This window comes from Rhinopithecus bieti, unplaced genomic scaffold, assembly GCF_001698545.2.
Source record: "Rhinopithecus bieti isolate Rb0 unplaced genomic scaffold, ASM169854v2 scaffold_7438, whole genome shotgun sequence".
Lineage (NCBI taxonomy): Eukaryota > Metazoa > Chordata > Mammalia > Primates > Cercopithecidae > Rhinopithecus > Rhinopithecus bieti.
This window is the reverse complement of record NW_016805589.1, coordinates 477,812-499,097: the sequence shown is the minus strand read 5'-3', so window position 1 is coordinate 499,097 and position 21,286 is coordinate 477,812. Positions and strand designations below refer to the sequence as shown.

Genomic DNA, 21,286 nt, shown 5'->3' with positions numbered 1-21,286 from the left:
TGTAAGATATTTTCCATTGGCTCCGCTGTCTAAATCCCTGGCGGAGACAGTGGCAACCAGGGAGCCAAGGGAGCTGTTCTCTGGAATCCGCACTTGGTAGATGGGCTGCTCAAACTCAGGGGCGTTATCATTGATGTCCACCACTTCAATGCGGACCTGAGCAGTTCCAGATCGCGGTGGAGAGCCGCCATCCAGCGCTGTCAGGGTTAATCTTAGTTGAGGCTCCTCCTCCCGATCCAGCTCTTTATCCAACACCAGCTCAGGGTATTTCCTGTCATCTCTGAGTTCATGGATTAAAACCCGGAAATGAGAGCTTGGACTGATTTTATAGTTTTGAACGTTATTGCTTCCTACGTCTAAGTCCAAAGCATGATTCAGAGGGAACTCAGTTCCTAGAGGACTGTTTTCCGGTATTTTAGAATCATTTCCTTTTCAGTGAATATGGGAGAATGGTCATTTATATCTATCACCCTCAGTTCAGCCTGAAATATTTCTAAAGGTTTTCCATTAACACTTGGAAATGTAGTATGCAAGGCTCAGTGGGACCACATAGCTCCTCTCGATCTAGCTTCTCATTTATGAGCAAATCCCCAGTTTGAACCTTGAGCTGCAAATGCTGTTTTTTCCCCTGGGAAATGATCCTGGCCCTGCGGGTGGACATCTCTGTCAACCCCAACCCCAGGTCTTTTCTAGATTTGCCACAAAAGAGCCTCTCTCTGTTTCTTCCACTACGGAATAGGACCCCAACTCGGCGCCAGCCCCAGACAAGCTCAGCAAAACAAAGAAAACAAGGACTTGCCTTTGTCTCCGACTGTGCATCCATCCAATCTCCATTGCTTTTCTTGAAAAGTTGGTTCACAGAGCCTTCTTGTATCCCCAGGATCCTAGTAGCACGGTTTTGCAGTCCAGAATGTCAGAACCAAGCAGCCCAGTGGGGTCTTAAAGAGGTTTCACATTCGGGTTTGCTCTGGCTCCGCTATTCTTTTGCTACCAGGCTTTGGGAAACGGTTTGCTGGATCCTAGAGCTGAGTGGGCAAGTCTATTTTCCATCATCTTAACCTGCAGCGCCACCACGCGTTCTCACTGAGTCATATTTTCTAGTTTGAAATTGGCGGCAAAATTATTTTAAACGTACTGAAGAAGCTATGCAATACGAAACCCTGAGTCCTATTTTCATGTGTCTTTTGTGTGTACAGATGGAGCGCTGTGATGTTGTTGTACAGGGAGGAGTACAAGGAGCAAACAGTCACATGTTATTGACTGTTTAATGCTGTTGGGTTGTTAATGATTAAATAAAATGTTTAAATTGAAATTAACATTTAAGTTGAGAAGAAATACACACTTAGGAGCATAATGTTTCTCTCCTTTTGAATCATCCAGCCCAAAATATCATAAGCAAAATGTTTCTGAAGTGACATGGGAACAATTTCACAACCACATATTTGTCATTCTACATATTACAGGCACTATACATAGAAACTGCAACATTGCAATCAGTAGTAGTTCTAAAGAGGATAGTTAACCTATGCTTTATTAGAGAGTAATTTAATTCCTCTTTGTCACCTAGGTCTGAGAACTGTGAGTTTTTTACAACTTTCAAATTATTGGAAAATGACTTCCCAAATAAGCAGATGTCAAGGTTGGGCCTGCCACAATTTTGAATTGTTTTATCATGACAAGAATAATTTCTCTTTTATTCTACTTAAAATCAGATATACTGAGATATAATTAAATACATATAATACAATCCACCCTTAAATATATGCACCTACTAAGTACCCACGAAAATTTTAAAAAATACAATCTACCCATTTGAAATATATGATTCAGGACAGGTGCAATGTCTTATATCTGTAATCCCAGCGCTTTGGGAGCCTGAGGCAGGCAGATCACGAAGTCAGGAGTTTGAGGCCAGCCTGGCCTACATAGTGAAGCCCCATCTCTACTAAAATACAAAATTATCTTGGGAGGCTGAGGCAGGAGAATCCAGGAGGTGGAGGTTGCAGTGAGCCGATATCACACCAACGCACTCCTGCCTAGGTGACAAAGCGAGACTCTGTCTCAAAATAAATCAATCAATAAAATATATGATTCATGGCTTATGATATATTCAGAGTTGTGCATCCATCATCACAATTTAGAACATTTTAATCACCTCAGAATAGCTCTGTATCCTTTAACTATTACTCCTTACCCCCCAGCAATTCCCTTATCCCTCCTGTGCCCAGCCTTGAGAAACCATCAATCTATTATTTGTCTCCATGGAGTTTCCTATTCTGGATCTTCATATTATGGAATAATATAACATTTGGACTTTTTTGACTGGCTTCTTTCTCTTAGCATAATGCTTTCGAGGTTCATCCACGTTGTAGCATTTATCAATATTTAATTTCTATTTTGGCCAAATAATACTCCATTGTGTAGAATATGACATTTTGATTATCAGTTCATCTGCTCATAGACATTTGGGTTGTTTTCACCTTTTGGTTATTATGAATAATGCTGCTATGGACATTCACGTATAAATGTCTATGTGGGTGATGTTTTCTTTTTTTTTTTTTCTTTTTTTGAGATGGAGTCTAGCTCTGTCACCCAGGCTGCAGTGCAGTGGCATGATCTCAGTTCACTGCACCCTCTGCCTCTCAGGTTCAAGCGATTCTTGTGCCTCAGCCTCCCAAGTAGCTGGGATTACAGGTGCCTGACTTCTTGTATCCCCAGGATCCTAGTAGCTAATATTTTGTATTTTAGTAGAGACGGGTTTTCACCATGTTGGCCAGGCTGGTCTCACACTCCTGACCTCAGGTGATCTGCATNAGGAAGGAAGGAAGGAAGGAAGGAACGAAGGAAGGAAGGAACGAAGGAAGGAAGGAACGAAGGAAGGAAGGAAGGAACTTTAAAAAGTATTATAATGAAAATTTAGCTTGAACCCAACAAGAATACCAATTTTGAAAGGAAAATAGACAAAAGAAATGTAACATAGGAAATATGCCTAATACATGCAACAGGTTATTTTAATACTTGAGGTTCTAGGAAACTGAGAACTAACATGAAAAATGGAGCAAAATTGAATAGGAAGTAAATAAAATATAAAGACGGAAAAATTTTAAATTATATCAATTTTGAAGATAAAGTCTATTTTGTTAATTGGGATTCCATATGCAACACCTCTTTGGGGTAAATATAAGAAAAAGGGAAACTGAAATTAACAATATAATTTGAACTAACAATCAGAGAAAAATAACACCTTATTGGTGGTGGTGAGCATGAACAATTTAATCAACAAGACAATCATAAGAAGTTAAATAATTTATCAAATGGGTTCCTATCAAGAATTAAACCCAAAGCTATTGTGAAGGGTGGAATAGTAATCTATTTCTTTCCCAGTGCCCTAAGGAGGGAAGTTGGGGATAATCGGATTCAGGAACTTGAACTCATTTGCTTCTGAGCCTCCTGTCAGACACACTTCGTACTGGTAGCTCTGGGATAGGGTCCCGGTGCCGCTCACGTCCACCAGATGCCCTGGAAAGGGGCCCTCAGGCACTGAGCAGCGACCCACTGAGGCCGCCCTGCTCCTCCTGCACAGTCTCACTGCTACGAACAGGAGCACCGAGAAGAGGAAGAGCGACGACACCGAGGCCAACGCCACCACCAGGTAGACGGTGAGCCAGTCGCCCTGGGCCTGGGCGGGGGCCGCCTCTGGTAGCGGCAGGTAGGGCTGGGAGAAGCCGTCCACCAGGAGTACGTTCAGCGTGGCGGTGGCCGAGCGCGGAGGCTCACCATGGTCCCTGACCAGCACCACCAACCTGTGCTTGACCGCGTCGCGCTCGCTCAGCAGCCTTGCGGTGCGCACCTCGCCATTGTGCGCCCACACACCGAACAGCCCGGGCTCCGTGGCCTTGAGCAGCTGGTACGACAGCCAGGCGTTCTGGCCCGAGTCACCGTCCACCGCCACCACCTTGGTCACCAGGTAACCTGGCTCGGCCGCCCGGGGCACCAGCTCGGTGCAGGGCGTGGAGCTGTTCTGCAGCGGGTACAGCACGAAGGGCGAGTTGTCGTTGGCGTCCAGCACCAGCACGCGCACCAGCGCCTCGCTGCTCAGCGCTGGGGACCCGCGGTCTGCGGCGCCCACTAGGAACTCGAACCCTTGCAGGGCCTCGTAGTCCAGCGACCTGAGGGCGAACAGGTGGCCGTTGTCCGCGTTGATGGAGACCAGGGAGGAGAGGGGCAGGTGCGGGTCCTGGGGTGGCAGCAGGGAGTAGGTGACCTGGGCGTTGGTGCCTGAGTCTCTGTCTGTGGCGCTGACACTGCCGATGTGTAGGGCAGGGCTGTTATTTTCGCGGACAAAGAGGGTGTAGGAGGTTTGGGTGAAGGCGGGGGCGTTGTCATTGACATCTGATATCTGCACTGTTATGTTGTGCTCCGTTTTCAGCCTTGGAGTACCCATATCTGTGACAGTGAGGGTAATATTATATTCAACTCTTGCTTCTCTGTCGAGTGCTCTGTCTGTTACCAAGGTGTAAAAGTTCTTGACTGAAGGTTTTAGAAGAAAGGGAAGGTCTTCCTGGATGGAGGAAATCGTCTTCCCATTGTTTCCGGAGTCAGGATCTGAAACGCTGAAAACAGCAACTACAATCTCAGGCGAGTTCTCTGGGATGGGGCTGGTGAGTGCAGAAATGGTCACCTGTGGGGGATTGTCATTCACATCCACCACCTGCAGGAGAAGGGTGCACTTTCCTGAAAGACCTCCTCCATCTGTGGCTTTGATGTGCACTTCATAAGACTTAACCGCTTCGAAATCTACTTGTTTTCTCAGTCGAATTTCCCCTGTCATAGCATTTACCTCCAACGTTTTACTAATATCCTCTGAAGGCTGAAAGAGTGAGTATGATATTTTTCCATTGGCTCCGCTGTCTAAATCCCTGGCGGAGACAGTGGCAACCAGGGAGCCAAGGGAGCTGTTCTCTGGAATCCGCACTTGGTAGATGGGCTGCTCAAACTCAGGGGCGTTATCATTGATGTCCACCACTTCAATGCGGACCTGAGCAGTTCCAGATCGCGGTGGAGAGCCGCCATCCAGCGCTGTCAGGGTTAATCTTAGTTGAGGCTCCTCCTCCCGATCCAGCTCTTTATCCAACACCAGCTCAGGGTATTTCCTGTCATCTCTGAGTTCATGGATTAAAACCCGGAAATGAGAGCTTGGACTGATTTTATAGTTTTGAACATTATTGCTTCCTACGTCCAAGTCCAAAGCATGATTCAGAGGGAACTCAGTTCCTAGAGGACTGTTTTCCGGTATTTTTAGAATCATTTCCTTTTCAGTGAATATGGGAGAATGGTCATTTATATCTATCACCCTCAGTTCAGCCTGAAATATTTCTAAAGGTTTTTCCATTAACACTTGGAAATGTAGTATGCAAGGCTCAGTGGGACCACATAGCTCCTCTCGATCTAGCTTCTCATTTATGAGCAAATCCCCAGTTTGAACCTTGAGCTGCAAATGCTGTTTTTTCCCCTGGGAAATGATCCTGGCCCTGCGGGTGGACATCTCTGTCAACCCCAACCCCAGGTCTTTTTCTAGATTTGCCACAAAAGAGCCTCTCTCTGTTTCTTCCACTACGGAATAGGACCCCAACTCGGCGCCAGCCCCAGACAAGCTCAGCAAAACAAAGAAAACAAGGACTTGCCTTTGTCTCCGACTGTGCATCCATCCAATCTCCATTGCTTTTTCTTGAAAAGTTGGTTCACAGAGCCTTCTTGTATCCCCAGGATCCTAGTAGCACGGTTTTGCAGTCCAGAATGTCAGAACCAAGCAGCCCAGTGGGGTCTTAAAGAGGTTTCACATTCGGGTTTGCTCTGGCTCCGCTATTCTTTTGCTACCAGGCTTTGGGAAACGGTTTGCTGGATCCTAGAGCTGAGTGGGCAAGTCTATTTTCCATCATCTTAACCTGCAGCGCCACCACGCGTTCTCACTGAGTCATATTTTCTAGTTTGAAATTGGCGGCAAAATTATTTTAAACGTACTGAAGAAGCTATGCAATACGAAACCCTGAGTCCTATTTTCATGTGTCTTTTGTGTGTACAGATGGAGCGCTGTGATGTTGTTGTACAGGGAGGAGTACAAGGAGCAAACAGTCACATGTTATTGACTGTTTAATGCTGTTGGGTTGTTAATGATTAAATAAAATGTTTAAATTGAAATTAACATTTAAGTTGAGAAGAAATACACACTTAGGAGCATAATGTTTCTCTCCTTTTGAATCATCCAGCCCAAAATATCATAAGCAAAATGTTTCTGAAGTGACATGGGAACAATTTCACAACCACATATTTGTCATTCTACATATTACAGGCACTATACATAGAAACTGCAACATTGCAATCAGTAGTAGTTCTAAAGAGGATAGTTAACCTATGCTTTATTAGAGAGTAATTTAATTCCTCTTTGTCACCTAGGTCTGAGAACTGTGAGTTTTTTACAACTTTCAAATTATTGGAAAATGACTTCCCAAATAAGCAGATGTCAAGGTTGGGCCTGCCACAATTTTGAATTGTTTTTATCATGACAAGAATAATTTCTCTTTTATTCTACTTAAAAATCAGATATACTGAGATATAATTAAATACATATAATACAATCCACCCTTAAATATATGCACCTACTAAGTACCCACGAAAATTTTAAAAAATACAATCTACCCATTTGAAATATATGATTCAGGACAGGTGCAATGTCTTATATCTGTAATCCCAGCGCTTTGGGAGCCTGAGGCAGGCAGATCACGAAGTCAGGAGTTTGAGGCCAGCCTGGCCTACATAGTGAAGCCCCATCTCTACTAAAAATACAAAAATTATCTTGGGAGGCTGAGGCAGGAGAATCCAGGAGGTGGAGGTTGCAGTGAGCCGATATCACACCAACGCACTCCTGCCTAGGTGACAAAGCGAGACTCTGTCTCAAAAATAAATCAATCAATAAAATATATGATTCATGGCTTATGATATATTCAGAGTTGTGCATCCATCATCACAATTTAGAACATTTTAATCACCTCAGAATAGCTCTGTATCCTTTAACTATTACTCCTTACCCCCCAGCAATTCCCTTATCCCTCCTGTGCCCAGCCTTGAGAAACCATCAATCTATTATTTGTCTCCATGGAGTTTCCTATTCTGGATCTTCATATTATGGAATAATATAACATTTGGACTTTTTTGACTGGCTTCTTTCTCTTAGCATAATGCTTTCGAGGTTCATCCACGTTGTAGCATTTATCAATATTTAATTTCTATTTTTGGCCAAATAATACTCCATTGTGTAGAATATGACATTTTGATTATCAGTTCATCTGCTCATAGACATTTGGGTTGTTTTCACCTTTTTGGTTATTATGAATAATGCTGCTATGGACATTCACGTATAAATGTCTATGTGGGTGATGTTTTCTTTTTTTTTTTTTTCTTTTTTTGAGATGGAGTCTAGCTCTGTCACCCAGGCTGCAGTGCAGTGGCATGATCTCAGTTCACTGCACCCTCTGCCTCTCAGGTTCAAGCGATTCTTGTGCCTCAGCCTCCCAAGTAGCTGGGATTACAGGTGCCTGACTTCTTGTATCCCCAGGATCCTAGTAGCTAATATTTTTGTATTTTTAGTAGAGACGGGTTTTCACCATGTTGGCCAGGCTGGTCTCACACTCCTGACCTCAGGTGATCTGCATGCCTCAGCCTCCCAAAGTGCTGGGATTACAGGCATGAGCCACCGCACCCAGCCTAGTTTTCATTTCTGTCGCCCGGGCTGGAGTGCAGTGGCCGGATCTCAGCTCACTGCAAGCTCCACCTCCCGGGTTTACACCATTCTCCTGCATCAGCCTCCAGAGTAGCTGGGACTACAGACGCTCACCACCTCGCCCGGCTAGCTTTTTGTATTTTTTAGTAGAGACGGGGTTTCACCGTGTTAGCCAGGATGGTCTCGATCTCCTGACCTCATGATCCGCCCGTCTCGGCCTCCCAAAGTGCTGGGATTACAGGCTTGAGCCACCGCACCCGGCCAGTTTTCATTTCTTAAGAGTGGAATTTCTGGGTCATGTGATAATCCTATGTTTATTCGAGGAACTGCCAAAACTGTTTTATGAAGTGGCTACACCATCTTATATTCCCACCCGCAGTGTATTAGGATTTTGATTTTTCTTTCTCCCAATACTTGTTATCTGACTTTTGATTATAGTCGTTTTAGTGGGTGAGAAGTGGTATCTTGTACATTTGATTTGTCTTTCCCATATGACTAATGATGTTGAGTACCTTTTCATGTGTCTATTGGCCACTTGTATATCTATCTTGAAGAAATTTCTAGTTAGATTTTAGCCCATTTTAATTGGGTTATTTGTCTTTTTATAATTTAATTGCAAGAGTTCTTTATATATTCTAGATAAAAGTCCCTTATTAGATTTGGATTCTTTTGTTTGGGTTTTCTGTTTTCATAATTTAAATTGCAGTAAAGATTCACGATATCTTTCTCAATTTAATGTTTTTTGTTAATAACTTTTGGAATTTTGTTAATTTCCTTGCCTTGGGTTAAATCATCTAATCAATAAAGCCCAAATTGCTGGTATGAAGACCTTTATGTGCCTTTGGCCACAGGTGGTGCTGTGGCCAAACAGCCAATGTGTGGTAGTAGACAGTATAATGGCCAACCAAAGATGTCTATCACCTAATTTCCCAAATCTGCAAATAGGTTACCTTACGTGGCAAAAGATACTTTGCAGATATGATTAACATGTTGAGGCTGCAGTGAGCTGTGATTGAACCACTGCACCCCAGCCTGGGTGACAGAGTGAGATCCCATCTCTAAAACAAGAAGAAAAAAGAAATTTTCGAAGGGGAGGTTGTCCTGTATTATCTGAATGTGACAGAACACTTCCCGGCTTTGGTCAGAGGGAATTATGACTATTGACGAATGGTCAGAGAAGATGCAATATTGTTGGCTTTGATTATTGACAAAGGGGGCCATGAGCCAAGTAATGTGGGCAGTGTCTAGAAGAGAGAAGACAAAGAAATGCATTCTCCCCTAGAGTCACAGGAATGGAATGCACCCCTGCTGATGCCTTGATTTTAGCTTAATAAAACCCATATTAGACTTCTGATTTACAGAATTGTAAGCCAATACATTTTTATTGTTTTAAGCAATAAAGTTTGTGGCAATTTTTTACAGCAGTAAGAGGAAATGAATACATAACATAAGTATGGATTCTCATGCACCCAGCAGCTGAGTCAACAAAAATTTATAATTTCTGTAAGAATAGCATTATCACAGCAATGCTGGAGAAAGTCTGATTCAGCTATAATGAGTCTTTTTTTCAGAATAAAGTCATTTATGACCCATACACATATATTTGCAGCGTAATTTTTAGGAAGAGTTGTCAAAGCCATAAGGTTAGTTATACAGCAAACAACTGGAGTCCCTCAGATTTCTTTTATCTGAAATTCCCCAAATCTCTTAGTTATGAAGTGATAGGAATTCCTTCACAACATTGCCTATATTTTTCAGAAATTAGTTATTTTATTTATAATTAAAACTAAAATAACAACTACTTTTAAATGTTTCAAAAGAAACACGTGTTTATACATATATAATATACATTATGTATATTACAAATAAATATTTGGGTTAGCAGAAAAAGAATGAAGAAAGAGCACAATAAGTTCAATGCAAACATAGAGTAACTCTATTTCCTATTCAGGCTTTCAGACTATTCAAACTAATTTCTGCAGCAATGAATGTGACATATTGACAAGATGACAAGGTATGGGAATATAATCAGACTGATTCACTCAAAATGAATATCACTTATGATGTCTGTCTGATCCAACTTATTTAGGTCAGTGCTTCTATAAGGGCTTTGGGTTTAGTGGTCCACATCAGTGTGGACATCGGTGTAGAGACAAATACAAACTATAAACTAAAAGTTACATTTTTTACATGGGAGTTTAGGTCATGTAATAGAAGTAGAAATAATAGATACATTTCACTTTCTTAGAAAAACAATGCTACCAGTTAATGCCAATATAATATATTGGTTAAAAACTGGGGCATTAGATTTAGGTAGACTTAGATTGTATTTAATATTTTTCCTTATGTTGCTTGAGAATTATGAGCAAGTTACTTACCTTTCTAAGCCTCAGTGTTTTCATACGTAAAAAAGGAGATAATATACCAATCCTATAATGGTTTGGGAGAAACTTTAAAAGATAACAAATGTAAGACACCCTGTATACCACTTTAAACTAAACTTTAACTAAATTAGAAATCAACAAGTAAAAGCTTAAAAAATCAGGTTAAACTGTGTTTAAGTTCTGTGCATTTTACTGTATGTATAATATTTTAAGTAAAAATTACAGTTCCTAAGTAAAAAAACAAAGTTCAGAAGTAGGTAATGCAGAGATTACACGACGACTCCATGGTCACCAGGGACTCTTGTATCTTTTAAGTTTATTTTATACTATCTGTCATAATCCTTAATGTTTCGATCATTGGGGTCCAACATGGCTGTTGTACTAGCCATGACATACAGATTCCAGGCAACAAGGAGCACTTAGAGAAGGAAAAAGGGGGCCCCCTTCCTAGATGAATCACCTCCTTTTAAACAGTCTTCTTGGAAGTCAGTATAACACTCGTACACACATCTCAGGGACTACAACCCAGTCATACGTTCAGTTTCCCAACCAAGAAGGCTGGGAAAATGTATTGTTTTGACTAAGCAAATTAATGCCCTAAACAAAATCTGAGACCTGTTACTAAAGAGGAAAAGATAAATGGATATGGGAGGCCACTGCAAATTCCATCATAGAGGGTCAATATTTCTCCAAGGGGAAAAACTAATTTCATTACCGTGGTAAATACGGGGAAGGTTTCTTCCTATTTGAACACTACAAAAGTGGAAAGCAATTCAAAATAATTATATTAAAACATATACCGATATATTAATGAAAGGAAGCAAAATTACATAACCTTTTAAGAGAAATGTTCATCAAACAGCATCAAAGAAGATAAGTACTATGAGGCAGAATAAAGCAGGAGCCAGACATTCTCACTGTACTAGCTCTCTTTCCTTCCTGCTCAGACTTCACTGTAATCTTAGTGCATTACTGCTCTGTATACACCTAATGAATTAAGAACTAAGAAGCAAATCAACAGGGAACTTCAACTGACTATGCAGAAGCAATTTCTCATTGTTTTTCCCACTTACCCACTCCTTTTATTCCAAAACTAGTATTTTCAGATATTCCAGATATTCCAGAACTAGTATTTGTACAACTATTGACCTCATCAGTGTTTTGACTGGCAAGCTTAAAAACTATTCAAATTGGTATACTAATGAAGAAAAGACGAGATACCGTATTTAAAACAGCGACAACATGGGAAGTCCCACAGGAAAGTTTAGTATAATTTATAATTTATAGGAGGTTAACAGAAACACCATACTCTAAATTTATCATAAATATTAAAACATACAATATGAAAATTGATTATTTTAGTTGAATGCTGAAACCAAAATCATTTCTAAAGTTAGAGTTCTCTTCCGTTTCTGGCTCAGGGCATTGGCCCTGAATATTGGGTAATATTGGCTTCAGAAATTTGAACTCGCTGGTCCTGGAATCTCCTGCCAGACACACCTCATACTGGTAGCTCTGGGATGGGGTCTCGGTGCCGCTCACATCCACCAGATATCCAGGAAAGGGGCCCTGAGGCACCAAGCAGCGACCCACAGAGGCAGCCCTGCTCCTCCTGCACAGCCGCACCGCCACGAACAGGAGCACGGACAAGAGGAAGAGCGATGACACTGAGGCCAGCGCCACCACCAGGTAAACAGTGAGCGATTCCGTCTGGGCCTGGGCTGGGGTCGCCTCTGGGAGCGGCAGGAAGGGCTGGGAGAAGCCGTCCACCAGGAGTATGTGCAGCGTGGCGGTGGCCGAGCGCGGAGGCTCACCATGGTCCCTGACCAGCACCACCAACCTGTGCTTGACCGCGTCGCGCTCGCTCAGCAGCCTTGCGGTGCGCACCTCGCCATTGTGCGCCCACACACCGAACAGCCCGGGCTCCGTGGCCTTGAGCAGCTGGTACGACAGCCAGGCGTTCTGGCCCGAGTCACCGTCCACCGCCACCACCTTGGTCACCAGGTAACCTGGCTCGGCCGCCCGGGGCACCAGCTCGGTGCAGGGCGTGGAGCTGTTCTGCAGCGGGTACAGCACGAAGGGCGAGTTGTCGTTGGCGTCCAGCACCAGCACGCGCACCAGCGCCTCGCTGCTCAGCGCTGGGGACCCGCGGTCTGCGGCGCCCACTAGGAACTCGAACCCTTGCAGGGCCTCGTAGTCCAGCGACCTGAGGGCGAACAGGTGGCCGTTGTCCGCGTTGATGGAGACCAGGGAGGAGAGGGGCAGGTGCGGGTCCTGGGGTGGCAGCAGGGAGTAGGTGACCTGGGCGTTGGTGCCTGAGTCTCTGTCTGTGGCGCTGACACTGCCGATGTGTAGGGCAGGGCTGTTATTTTCGCGGACAAAGAGGGTGTAGGAGGTTTGGGTGAAGGCGGGGGCGTTGTCATTGACATCTGATATCTGCACTGTTATGTTGTGCTCCGTTTTCAGCCTTGGAGTACCCATATCTGTGACAGTGAGGGTAATATTATATTCAACTCTTGCTTCTCTGTCGAGTGCTCTGTCTGTTACCAAGGTGTAAAAGTTCTTGACTGAAGGTTTTAGAAGAAAGGGAAGGTCTTCCTGGATGGAGGAAATCGTCTTCCCATTGTTTCCGGAGTCAGGATCTGAAATGCTGAAAACAGCAACTACAATCTCAGGCGAGTTCTCTGGGATGGGGCTGGTGAGTGCAGAAATGGTCACCTGTGGGGGATTGTCATTCACATCCACCACCTGCAGGAGAAGGGTGCACTTTCCTGAAAGACCTCCTCCATCTGTGGCTTTGATGTGCACTTCATAAGACTTAACCGCTTCGAAATCTACTTGTTTTCTCAGTCGAATTTCCCCTGTCATAGCATTTACCTCCAACGTTTTACTAATATCCTCTGAAGGCTGAAAGAGTGTGTAAGATATTTTTCCATTGGCTCCGCTGTCTAAATCCCTGGCGGAGACAGTGGCAACCAGGGAGCCAAGGGAGCTGTTCTCTGGAATCCGCACTTGGTAGATGGGCTGCTCAAACTCAGGGNAGTATGATATTTTCCATTGGCTCCGCTGTCTAAATCCCTGGCGGAGACAGTGGCAACCAGGGAGCCAAGGGAGCTGTTCTCTGGAATCCGCACTTGGTAGATGGGCTGCTCAAACTCAGGGGCGTTATCATTGATGTCCACCACTTCAATGCGGACCTGAGCAGTTCCAGATCGCGGTGGAGAGCCGCCATCCAGCGCTGTCAGGGTTAATCTTAGTTGAGGCTCCTCCTCCCGATCCAGCTCTTTATCCAACACTAGCTCAGGGTATTTCCTGCCATCATTGCGTTCTTTGGTTAGAACCCCAAAATGGGAATTTGGGCTGATTTTATAGTTTTGAACATTATTGCTTCCTACGTCCAAGTCCAAAGCATGATACAGAGGGAACTCAGTTCCTAGAGGACTGTTTTCCGGTATTTTAGAATCATTTCCTTTTCAGTGAATATGGGAGAATGGTCATTTATATCTATCACCCTCAGTTCAGCCTGAAATATTTCTAAAGGTTTTCCATTAACACTTGGAAATGTAGTATGCAAGGCTCAGTGGGACCACATAGCTCCTCTCGATCTAGCTTCTCATTTATGAGCAAATCCCCAGTTTGAACCTTGAGCTGCAAATGCTGTTTTTTCCCCTGGGAAATGATCCTGGCCCTGCGGGTGGACATCTCTGTCAACCCCAACCCCAGGTCTTTTCCTAGATTTGCCACAAAAGAGCCTCTCTCCGTTTCTTCCACTACGGAATAGGATCCCAACTCGGCGCCAGCCCCAGACAAGCTCAGCAAAACAAAGAAAACAAGGACTTGCCTTTGTCTCCGACTGTGCATCCATCCAATCTCCATTGCTTTTTCTTGAAAAGTTGGTTCACAGAAGCTTCACGTATCGCCAGGATCCTAGTAGCATGGTTTTGCAGTCCAGAATGTCAGAACCAAGCAGCCCAGTGGGGTCTTAAAGAGGTTTCACATTCTGGTTTGTTCTGGCTCCGCTATTCTTTTGTTTCCAGGCTTTGGGAAACCGTTTGCTGGATCATGGAGCGGCATGGGCAAGTCTATTTTCCATCATCTTAACCTGCAGCGCCACCACGCGTTCTCACTGAGTTTTTTATTTTCTGGTTTGAAATTAGCGGCAAAATAATTTTAAATATGCTGAATAGACTATGTAATATAAAACACTGAGTTCTATTTTCATGTGGTTTTCGTGTATACAGATGGAGCTCTGTGATGCTGCACAGGGAGGAGTACAAAGAGGAGACTGTCATTTATGTTATTGACTATTTAATGCTGTTGAGATTAATGATTAAATAAAATTCAATGAACATTTAACCAGACATAGAATATACACTTAGGATCAAAATATTTCTGAAGTAACGTGGGAACAGTTTCACAAGTACATCTTTTTCGTGGTACCTATATAGACACTGTGAGTAGCCACTGCAAAATTGCAATCAGTGGTAGTTCTAAAGAGTATTTAACAATTGTTTTATTAAATAATAAATTACTTCCTTTTCTTTCTGACACCTAACCCTGAGAACTGTGAGTTTTTGCAACTTTCAAGTTATTGGCAAATTCATTCCCGAACAGGCAAATCTCAAGGTTCGGTCTGCTACACTTTTGGATTCCCCCCACCCTTTTATCATTTCAATGGTTTTTAATATATTCAGAGGTGTGCATCCGCCATCACAATTTTAGAACATTTTCATCTCAAGAGAAACCTTACATCTTTTAATTATCACCGTACCCCTTCTCCTACCCAACTTAGAATCATATATGTGTGTGTGTGCGTGTGTGAGCGCGTGCGTATGTGTGTGTGTGTATAGGTTAACTGAAAAAGATTGAAGAAAAAGAATAAGAAATTCAAGAAATGCAACTATAGGTTAACTCTACTTCCTACTTAGACTCATATCTTTAATAATGGATATGGCATGTAGAGAAGGTACAGGAATATAAATCAGGTTATTTAGCTTATCACAAAGTTCATTTGTAGTATCTGTCCCAGCATACTTAGAGTTTCTATAAGAACATGGATTTATTTGTGCAGAGTAGTATAAACGAACTATAAACTAAAACTTATATTTTCACATGAGAGTTTAGTTCATGGATTAGGAGTAGGAGTAAGAAATTTCACTTCCTTAGTTAGAAAAACAATGCTATCAGTTAATGTCTGACCATATAGCATTTGGTTAGACTTAGATTACATTTCAAATTTTTACTTTTATTACTTCAGAATTATAAGAAATTAACCGTTTTTTGCAGGGGGATGAGGTCTCACTCTGTCATTCAGCCTGGAGTGCAATGGCACGATCTTGGCTCACTACAGCCTCTGTCTCCTGGGCTCAGGGGATCCTCTCACCTCAGCCTCCTGAGTAGCTGGGGCTACAGGTTCACAAACACACCTGGTAATTTTTGTATGTTTGTTAGAGTCAGTGTTTTGCCCCATTGCCCAGGCTGGTCTCGAACTCCTGAGCTCAAAGGGTTCAGCTTGCCTCAGCCTCCCAAAGTGATTACAGGTGTGAGCCACTGCTCACAGCCAAGTTAGCTTTCTCAGCCTCAGTTTTCTCATATTTATAAAAGGGAATAATATGTCAACTCCCTTTGGATATGGGGAAACATTTAAAAGGCGATAAATGTAAAACATTCTCTATACCACTTTTAACTAACTTTTAGCTAGATTAGAAATAAAAAAGGCTTAAAAAGATCAGTTACATTAATTTCTTCACTTCAGATCTGTGCATTTTCCTATAAACATTTAAATTAAAATTGCACTGTTAAAGAATTATGATTAGAGTCCACTGGATATACTAATGAAGAGAAGATGAGTATCATTTTTAAAAACAGTGAAAACAAGAGAAATACTATGGGTAAATTTAGTGTAATTTAAAATTTATACTATGTTCACAGAAAACCGTTACTTTGAATTGATCATAAAAATTAAAATATGTAATACGAAAACAATTATTTTAACTGAAGGCTGAAACCAAAGTCATTCCTAAAGTTAGAGTTGTCTTCCATTTCTGGACCAAAAGAATGGCCCTGAGTATTAGGTAATACTGGTTTCAGGAACTGGAACTCATTTGTCCCTGAGCCTCCTGCCAGGCACACTTCGTACTGATAGTTCTGAGACAGGTTCCCGGTGCCGCTCACGTCCACCAGATGTCCTGGAAAGGGACCCTCGGGCACCGAGCAGCGACCCATTGAGGCCGCCCTTCTCCTTCTACACAGCTGCACCGCCACGAACAGGAGAGCCGACAAGAGAAAGAGCGACGACAATGAGGCCAGCGCCACCACCAGGTAGACGGTGAGCGAGTCGGCCTGGGCCTGGGCCGGGGCCACCTCCGGGAGCCGCAGGTAGGGGTGGGATAAGCCGTCCACCAGGAGCACGTGCAGCGTGGCGGTGGCCGAGCGCGGAGGCTCGCCATTGTCCTTGACCAGCACCATCAGCCTGTGCTTGGCCGCGTCGCGCTCTCTCAGCAGCCTGACGGTGCGCACCTCGCCATTGTGCGCCCACACACCGAACAGCCCGGGCTCCGTGGCCTTGAGCAGCTGGTACGACAGCCAGGCGTTCTGGCCCGAGTCGCCGTCCACCGCCACCACCTTGGTCACCAGATAGCCCGGCTCGGCCGCCCGGGGCACCAGCTCGGTGCAGGGCGCGGAGCCGTTCTGCAGTGGGTACAGCACGAAGGGCGAGTTGTCGTTGGCGTCCAGCACCAGCAAGCGCACCAGCGCCTCGCTGCTCAGCGCCGGGAAGCCGAGGTCCGCGGCGCCCACGCGGAACTCGAACTCCTGCAGGGTCTCATAGTCCAGTGAGATGAGGGCAAACAGGTGGCCGTTGTCCGCCTTGATGGAGACTAGGGAGGCGAGGGGCAGGTGCGGGTCCTGGGGCGGCAGCAGCGAGTAGGTGACCTGGGCATTGGTGCCTGAGTCTCTGTCTGTGGCGCTGACGCTGCCGATGTGCAGGGCGGGGCTGTTGTTTTCGCGGACGAACATGGTGTAGGAGGTTTGGGTGAAGGCGGGGGCGTTGTCATTGAGGTCTGAGACCAGCACGGTCATATTGAGGTGTGTTGTCAGCCTGGGTGTCCCTAAGTCAGTGACTGTGATAGTGACGTTGTACTCAGCTCTGCTTTCTCTGTCTAGTGGTTTCTCTGTTAGTAGAGTACAAAAGTTCCCCACAGAAGATTTCAGGAGGAAGGGTAGATCCTCCTGAATGGAGCAATTTATTTCCCCATTTTCTCCTGAATCAAGATCTGAAACACTGAAAAGTGCAACCACAGTTTCAGGCGCGTTCTCAGGTATTGGGCTGATAAATGCGGACATGGTAACTTCTGGGGCATGGTCATTCACATCCATCACTTGAATCAGAATGGTGCATTTTCCAGAGAAGCCTCCAGCATCTCTCGCCTCAATATTGACTTCATAGGACTGCAGTTTTTCGAAATCGAGTTGTTTTTTTAGTTCAATTTCTCCTGTCAAGGAATTGACCTTAAAAGTTTTGCTTATCTCATCTGAAGCTTGGAAAAGTGAATAGAAAATCTCTCCGTTGACTCCTGTGTCTATATCCGTGGCAGAGACCTTGACAACCAGGAAGCCTATTGGACTGTCCTCAGAGATCTGCACCCTATAGAAAGGCTGCTCAAATTCAGGGGCATTATCGTTAACGTCCACGACTTCAATGTAGACCTGAGCAGTGCCAGATCTGGGCGGAGAGCCACCATCCAGTGCTGTGAGTGTTAACCTGAGTTCAGCTTCTGCCTCTCGGTCCAGCGCTTTGTCCAGCACCAGCTCTGGATATTTCCTGCCATCACTGCGTTTGCGGGTGAGGACCCGAAAATAGGAATTGGGGCTGATTACATAGTTCTCAATATTGTTTTGGCCTACATCTAAGTCTTCAGCATTCTTCAGAGGAAACGTAGTCCCAGGAGGACTGCTCTCTGACACTTTCACCAACATTTCTTTGTCCAGAAATACTGGAGAGTGGTCGTTTATGTCTATTACCTGTAGCTCAGCTTGAAAAAACTCGAAGGGACTCTCTAGCAACACTTGGAAATGTAGCACACAGGGCTCTGTGTGACCGCACAGATCCTCACGGTCCAATTTCTCATTGAGCAACATATCGCCGGTCTCCTGATTGAGCTGCAAATGCAGTTTGTTCCCTCTGGAAACAACCCTAATCCCCCACCTGGAGAATTCCCTCTGCTCCAGAGCCAAGTCCTTTGCTAAACTGGTGACAAAGGAGCTGCCCTCAGTTTCCTCCACCACAGAATAGCGTCTAGGTTCCGCCGCGCCCGCCAGAGATAAGCCCAAAAGGAGAAAGCAAAAAAGGACTTGCCTTTGTCTGCAAATGAGCTTCCCGCTGGCCTCCATTGTTCTTGGTGGGTTCAGCTTCCTGGGAGGACGGTTCTGTGGGACTGTAAAGTCCCCAGTATCTGAGGCTGTAGTTATTCCACAGATACCTCAGAAATATTGCAGAGAATAGTCCTCTCCAGAGGACCCTGCCGTCTTCTCTTTGGCATCCAAGCTTCCCATGGGCTTCCAGGTTCTGCTGCTTTTTGCCGGTTAATGGAGTTGCAGCTGCGGTTCTGGTTTATACCTTCTTATCCTGCAGCGCCACCACGCGTCCTCACAGAATCTTACATTTTGTGGGATGATAATAGATGTAATATTCCCAACTTTGCCTGTATGTACCCTAGGACTATGTAAGGTACAACACCACCTTTAATATCGCCGGACGTTACTGAGCAGACAACTGTCCGAAGGAGAAATTACATTAGTCTTTCAACAATGCTAACTGAGTTTTGGGCAAAAAGGAAATATTTAGGTAACAGTCTAGCTTGGCAAAAAGAATATATACAGAAAATTTCAAATATAATTGTAGTTAACATGGACAACATTTAGATCTTTATAGTTTTATTTCCATGAACCTTACGAATAATTAGTAGCTGTCTACCTCGAACAAATTATTTAATCTCTCTGCTTTAATTTCCTCATCTATGAAATGAGGATAATAATAGCATCTAGCACATAGGGCTGTTGTGAATTCCCCACCTTACACATGAGGAAACTGATTCAAAGAGAGATTAACCTTAAAAATAAACTATATACCTGGTATATGGCAATTTTATACCACCAGGTAGGTGACTCTGCATAAATCCATTGCTATAACTAGAAAAACACCTCAAAATTCACATGATAGAATAGTACAAGAACATGACTATCTCAGGTAGAGAATTTATGTCAAACAGTGAAGGTAAACGAACAAAGAAAGGCTGGAGAGTTTGTCTAAATAGAGACAAAATCTGTAACAACAGTCGTGATTTTGTTTCTGGGGAAGCATGTTCTTTTTTGTTACCTCCACTTCTCTTCTAATAGCATCAACTTTAGAAAGCTTTTATTTTGATATTTTTCATATCTCATAAAAGGAGAAGAGTAAAATCAACTTCCAAGTACTCAGTACTAGCTTCAACTATTATCAATGTTTTGCCATGATTCTTGACTCTATACCTCCAACATTTTTACATTCCAGACAAACTGAATTTTCACCCACAAATACTTCATTATACATTTCTTTAAATGCATAATGACTTTAAGTGACTCTAAAAATACCCTTAAGTACAATGCCATTATTATACCTAAAAATTAAGTTAGTATTACTTAATATCCATCTATATTAAAACTCATCCAAGTGTTTCAAAGTCATTGCTGATGTTTGAAACAAGATCCAGACAAGATCCACATATTACATTTGATTGGTGGATCTTGTAATATCTTTCCTAGTGTAGACTTCTCTCCTCCTGTTTTTCATGCCATTTATTTGTTGGAGAAATTAGATAATTTTGCCCTAAGACCATGAAAGCATTCCCCCCTCCCCGCCCCCCAGACGGAGTCTGGCTCTGCCGCCCAGGCTGGAGTGCAGTGGCCGGATCTCAGCTCACTGCAAGCTCCGCCTCCCGGGTTCACGCCATTCTCCTGCCTCAGCCTTCCGAGTAGCTGGGACTACAGGCGCCCGCCACGTCGCCCGGCTAGTTTTTTGTATTTTAGTAGAGACGGGGTTTCACCATGTTAGCCAGGATGGTCTCGATCTCCTGACCTCGTGATCCGCCCATCTCGGCCTCCCAAAGTGCTGGGATTACAGGCTTGAGCCACCGCGCCCGGCCTGAAGCATATTAAGATTTTACTGCTGTGATGTGTGTTGTTTTTTTTTTTGCCTTTAGATTCTATCCCACCAGTGATATACAGTAATACTACCTTTATTAGAGTTACCAGCACTAAATTATAATATTTTCAGAACACAACCATGCAAAAATTATTTAGATATTTTAAAATAAAATCAGTTTTAAATTTTATTTAAAAGTGCTTTTCCTTAACTTCCCAGAATTTCTAAAAATGTAATGAACATCTATGTTTCTCTTTGATATTATCATTTAAAACTATTCTTTATCTTAGATTTTCTGATTCAATAGTGCACTATAATTAATAGAAAACTTTTTAAAACAAACTTTCAAATCAGGAAAATGTATTACAAATGTTAAATATGGGTGACGGCAGAAAATCTACAATGTGAAGAAAATAATTAACTAATGATGCAATCAAAATTATGTAATATTCCTACTTAGGACCATTAATCTTTTTCTGTAAAATGAAAGTCATATATTCTGAAGACAAGGAGAAGGCACAGGTTGCCCTTTCAATTTTGTTTTTCACTTGAGTTTGGACAGATCAGAGCATTAGTAATAATAGTTGAAAATTGACCCAGAAATACAGGACTTTTGGTTTATAAGAAAATAAAACCATAGATAAATATGTGCATTATTATTTCTAAATATAGAAAAGATTGAACAGCAGTATAAATATGATAAAAGACTTCTTCTCCTTAATTAGGCAGACACTTGCCAGGTGATATCTAATGACAGAAAACAGTATGGAATTAGAGCAGGGTCACTGACCCAGAGTCAGACAGATCTAGGATGGACGATCAGTTTTGTCACTTATTAGTGCACCTTAGTGAACTTATTGACTCTCTAAGACCATCTATTTGTTCATTCCTAAAATAACATGCCTCATATGCTTCTCAGATTAAAAGTGTTAAAATAGTGTGTGA

At 43.3% G+C, this 21,286-nt stretch overlaps 3 protein-coding genes across 4 annotated transcripts in view; all 3 read right to left on the bottom strand.

Annotated features, from left to right (window-relative positions):
• The window catches only part of LOC108530186 (protocadherin beta-15), a 172,872-nt gene that overhangs the window by 70,599 nt on the left and 80,987 nt on the right, over positions 1-21,286 (bottom strand). The window lies entirely within an intron of this gene.
• Positions 2,854-5,974, bottom strand: LOC108530189 (protocadherin beta-16). The gene has a single exon (XM_017872890.1). The coding sequence runs from the start codon at positions 5,717-5,719 to the stop codon at positions 3,389-3,391; it is 2,331 nt and encodes a 776-aa protein (XP_017728379.1). The 5' UTR covers positions 5,720-5,974; the 3' UTR covers positions 2,854-3,388.
• Positions 9,644-18,798, bottom strand: LOC108530179 (protocadherin beta-8). 2 transcript variants are annotated; one of them, XM_017872875.1, is made up of 2 exons: positions 17,770-18,798; positions 9,644-13,158 (listed from the first exon to the last, which is right to left on the bottom strand). In XM_017872875.1, the coding sequence occupies exons 1-2, from the start codon at positions 18,550-18,552 to the stop codon at positions 11,515-11,517; spliced, it is 2,427 nt and encodes an 808-aa protein (XP_017728364.1). In that variant the 5' UTR covers positions 18,553-18,798; the 3' UTR covers positions 9,644-11,514. The 2 variants fall into 2 exon arrangements, with proteins under 2 accessions (XP_017728364.1, XP_017728363.1); XM_017872874.1 differs by lacking the exon at positions 9,644-13,158 and having other exon boundaries at positions 15,735-18,798.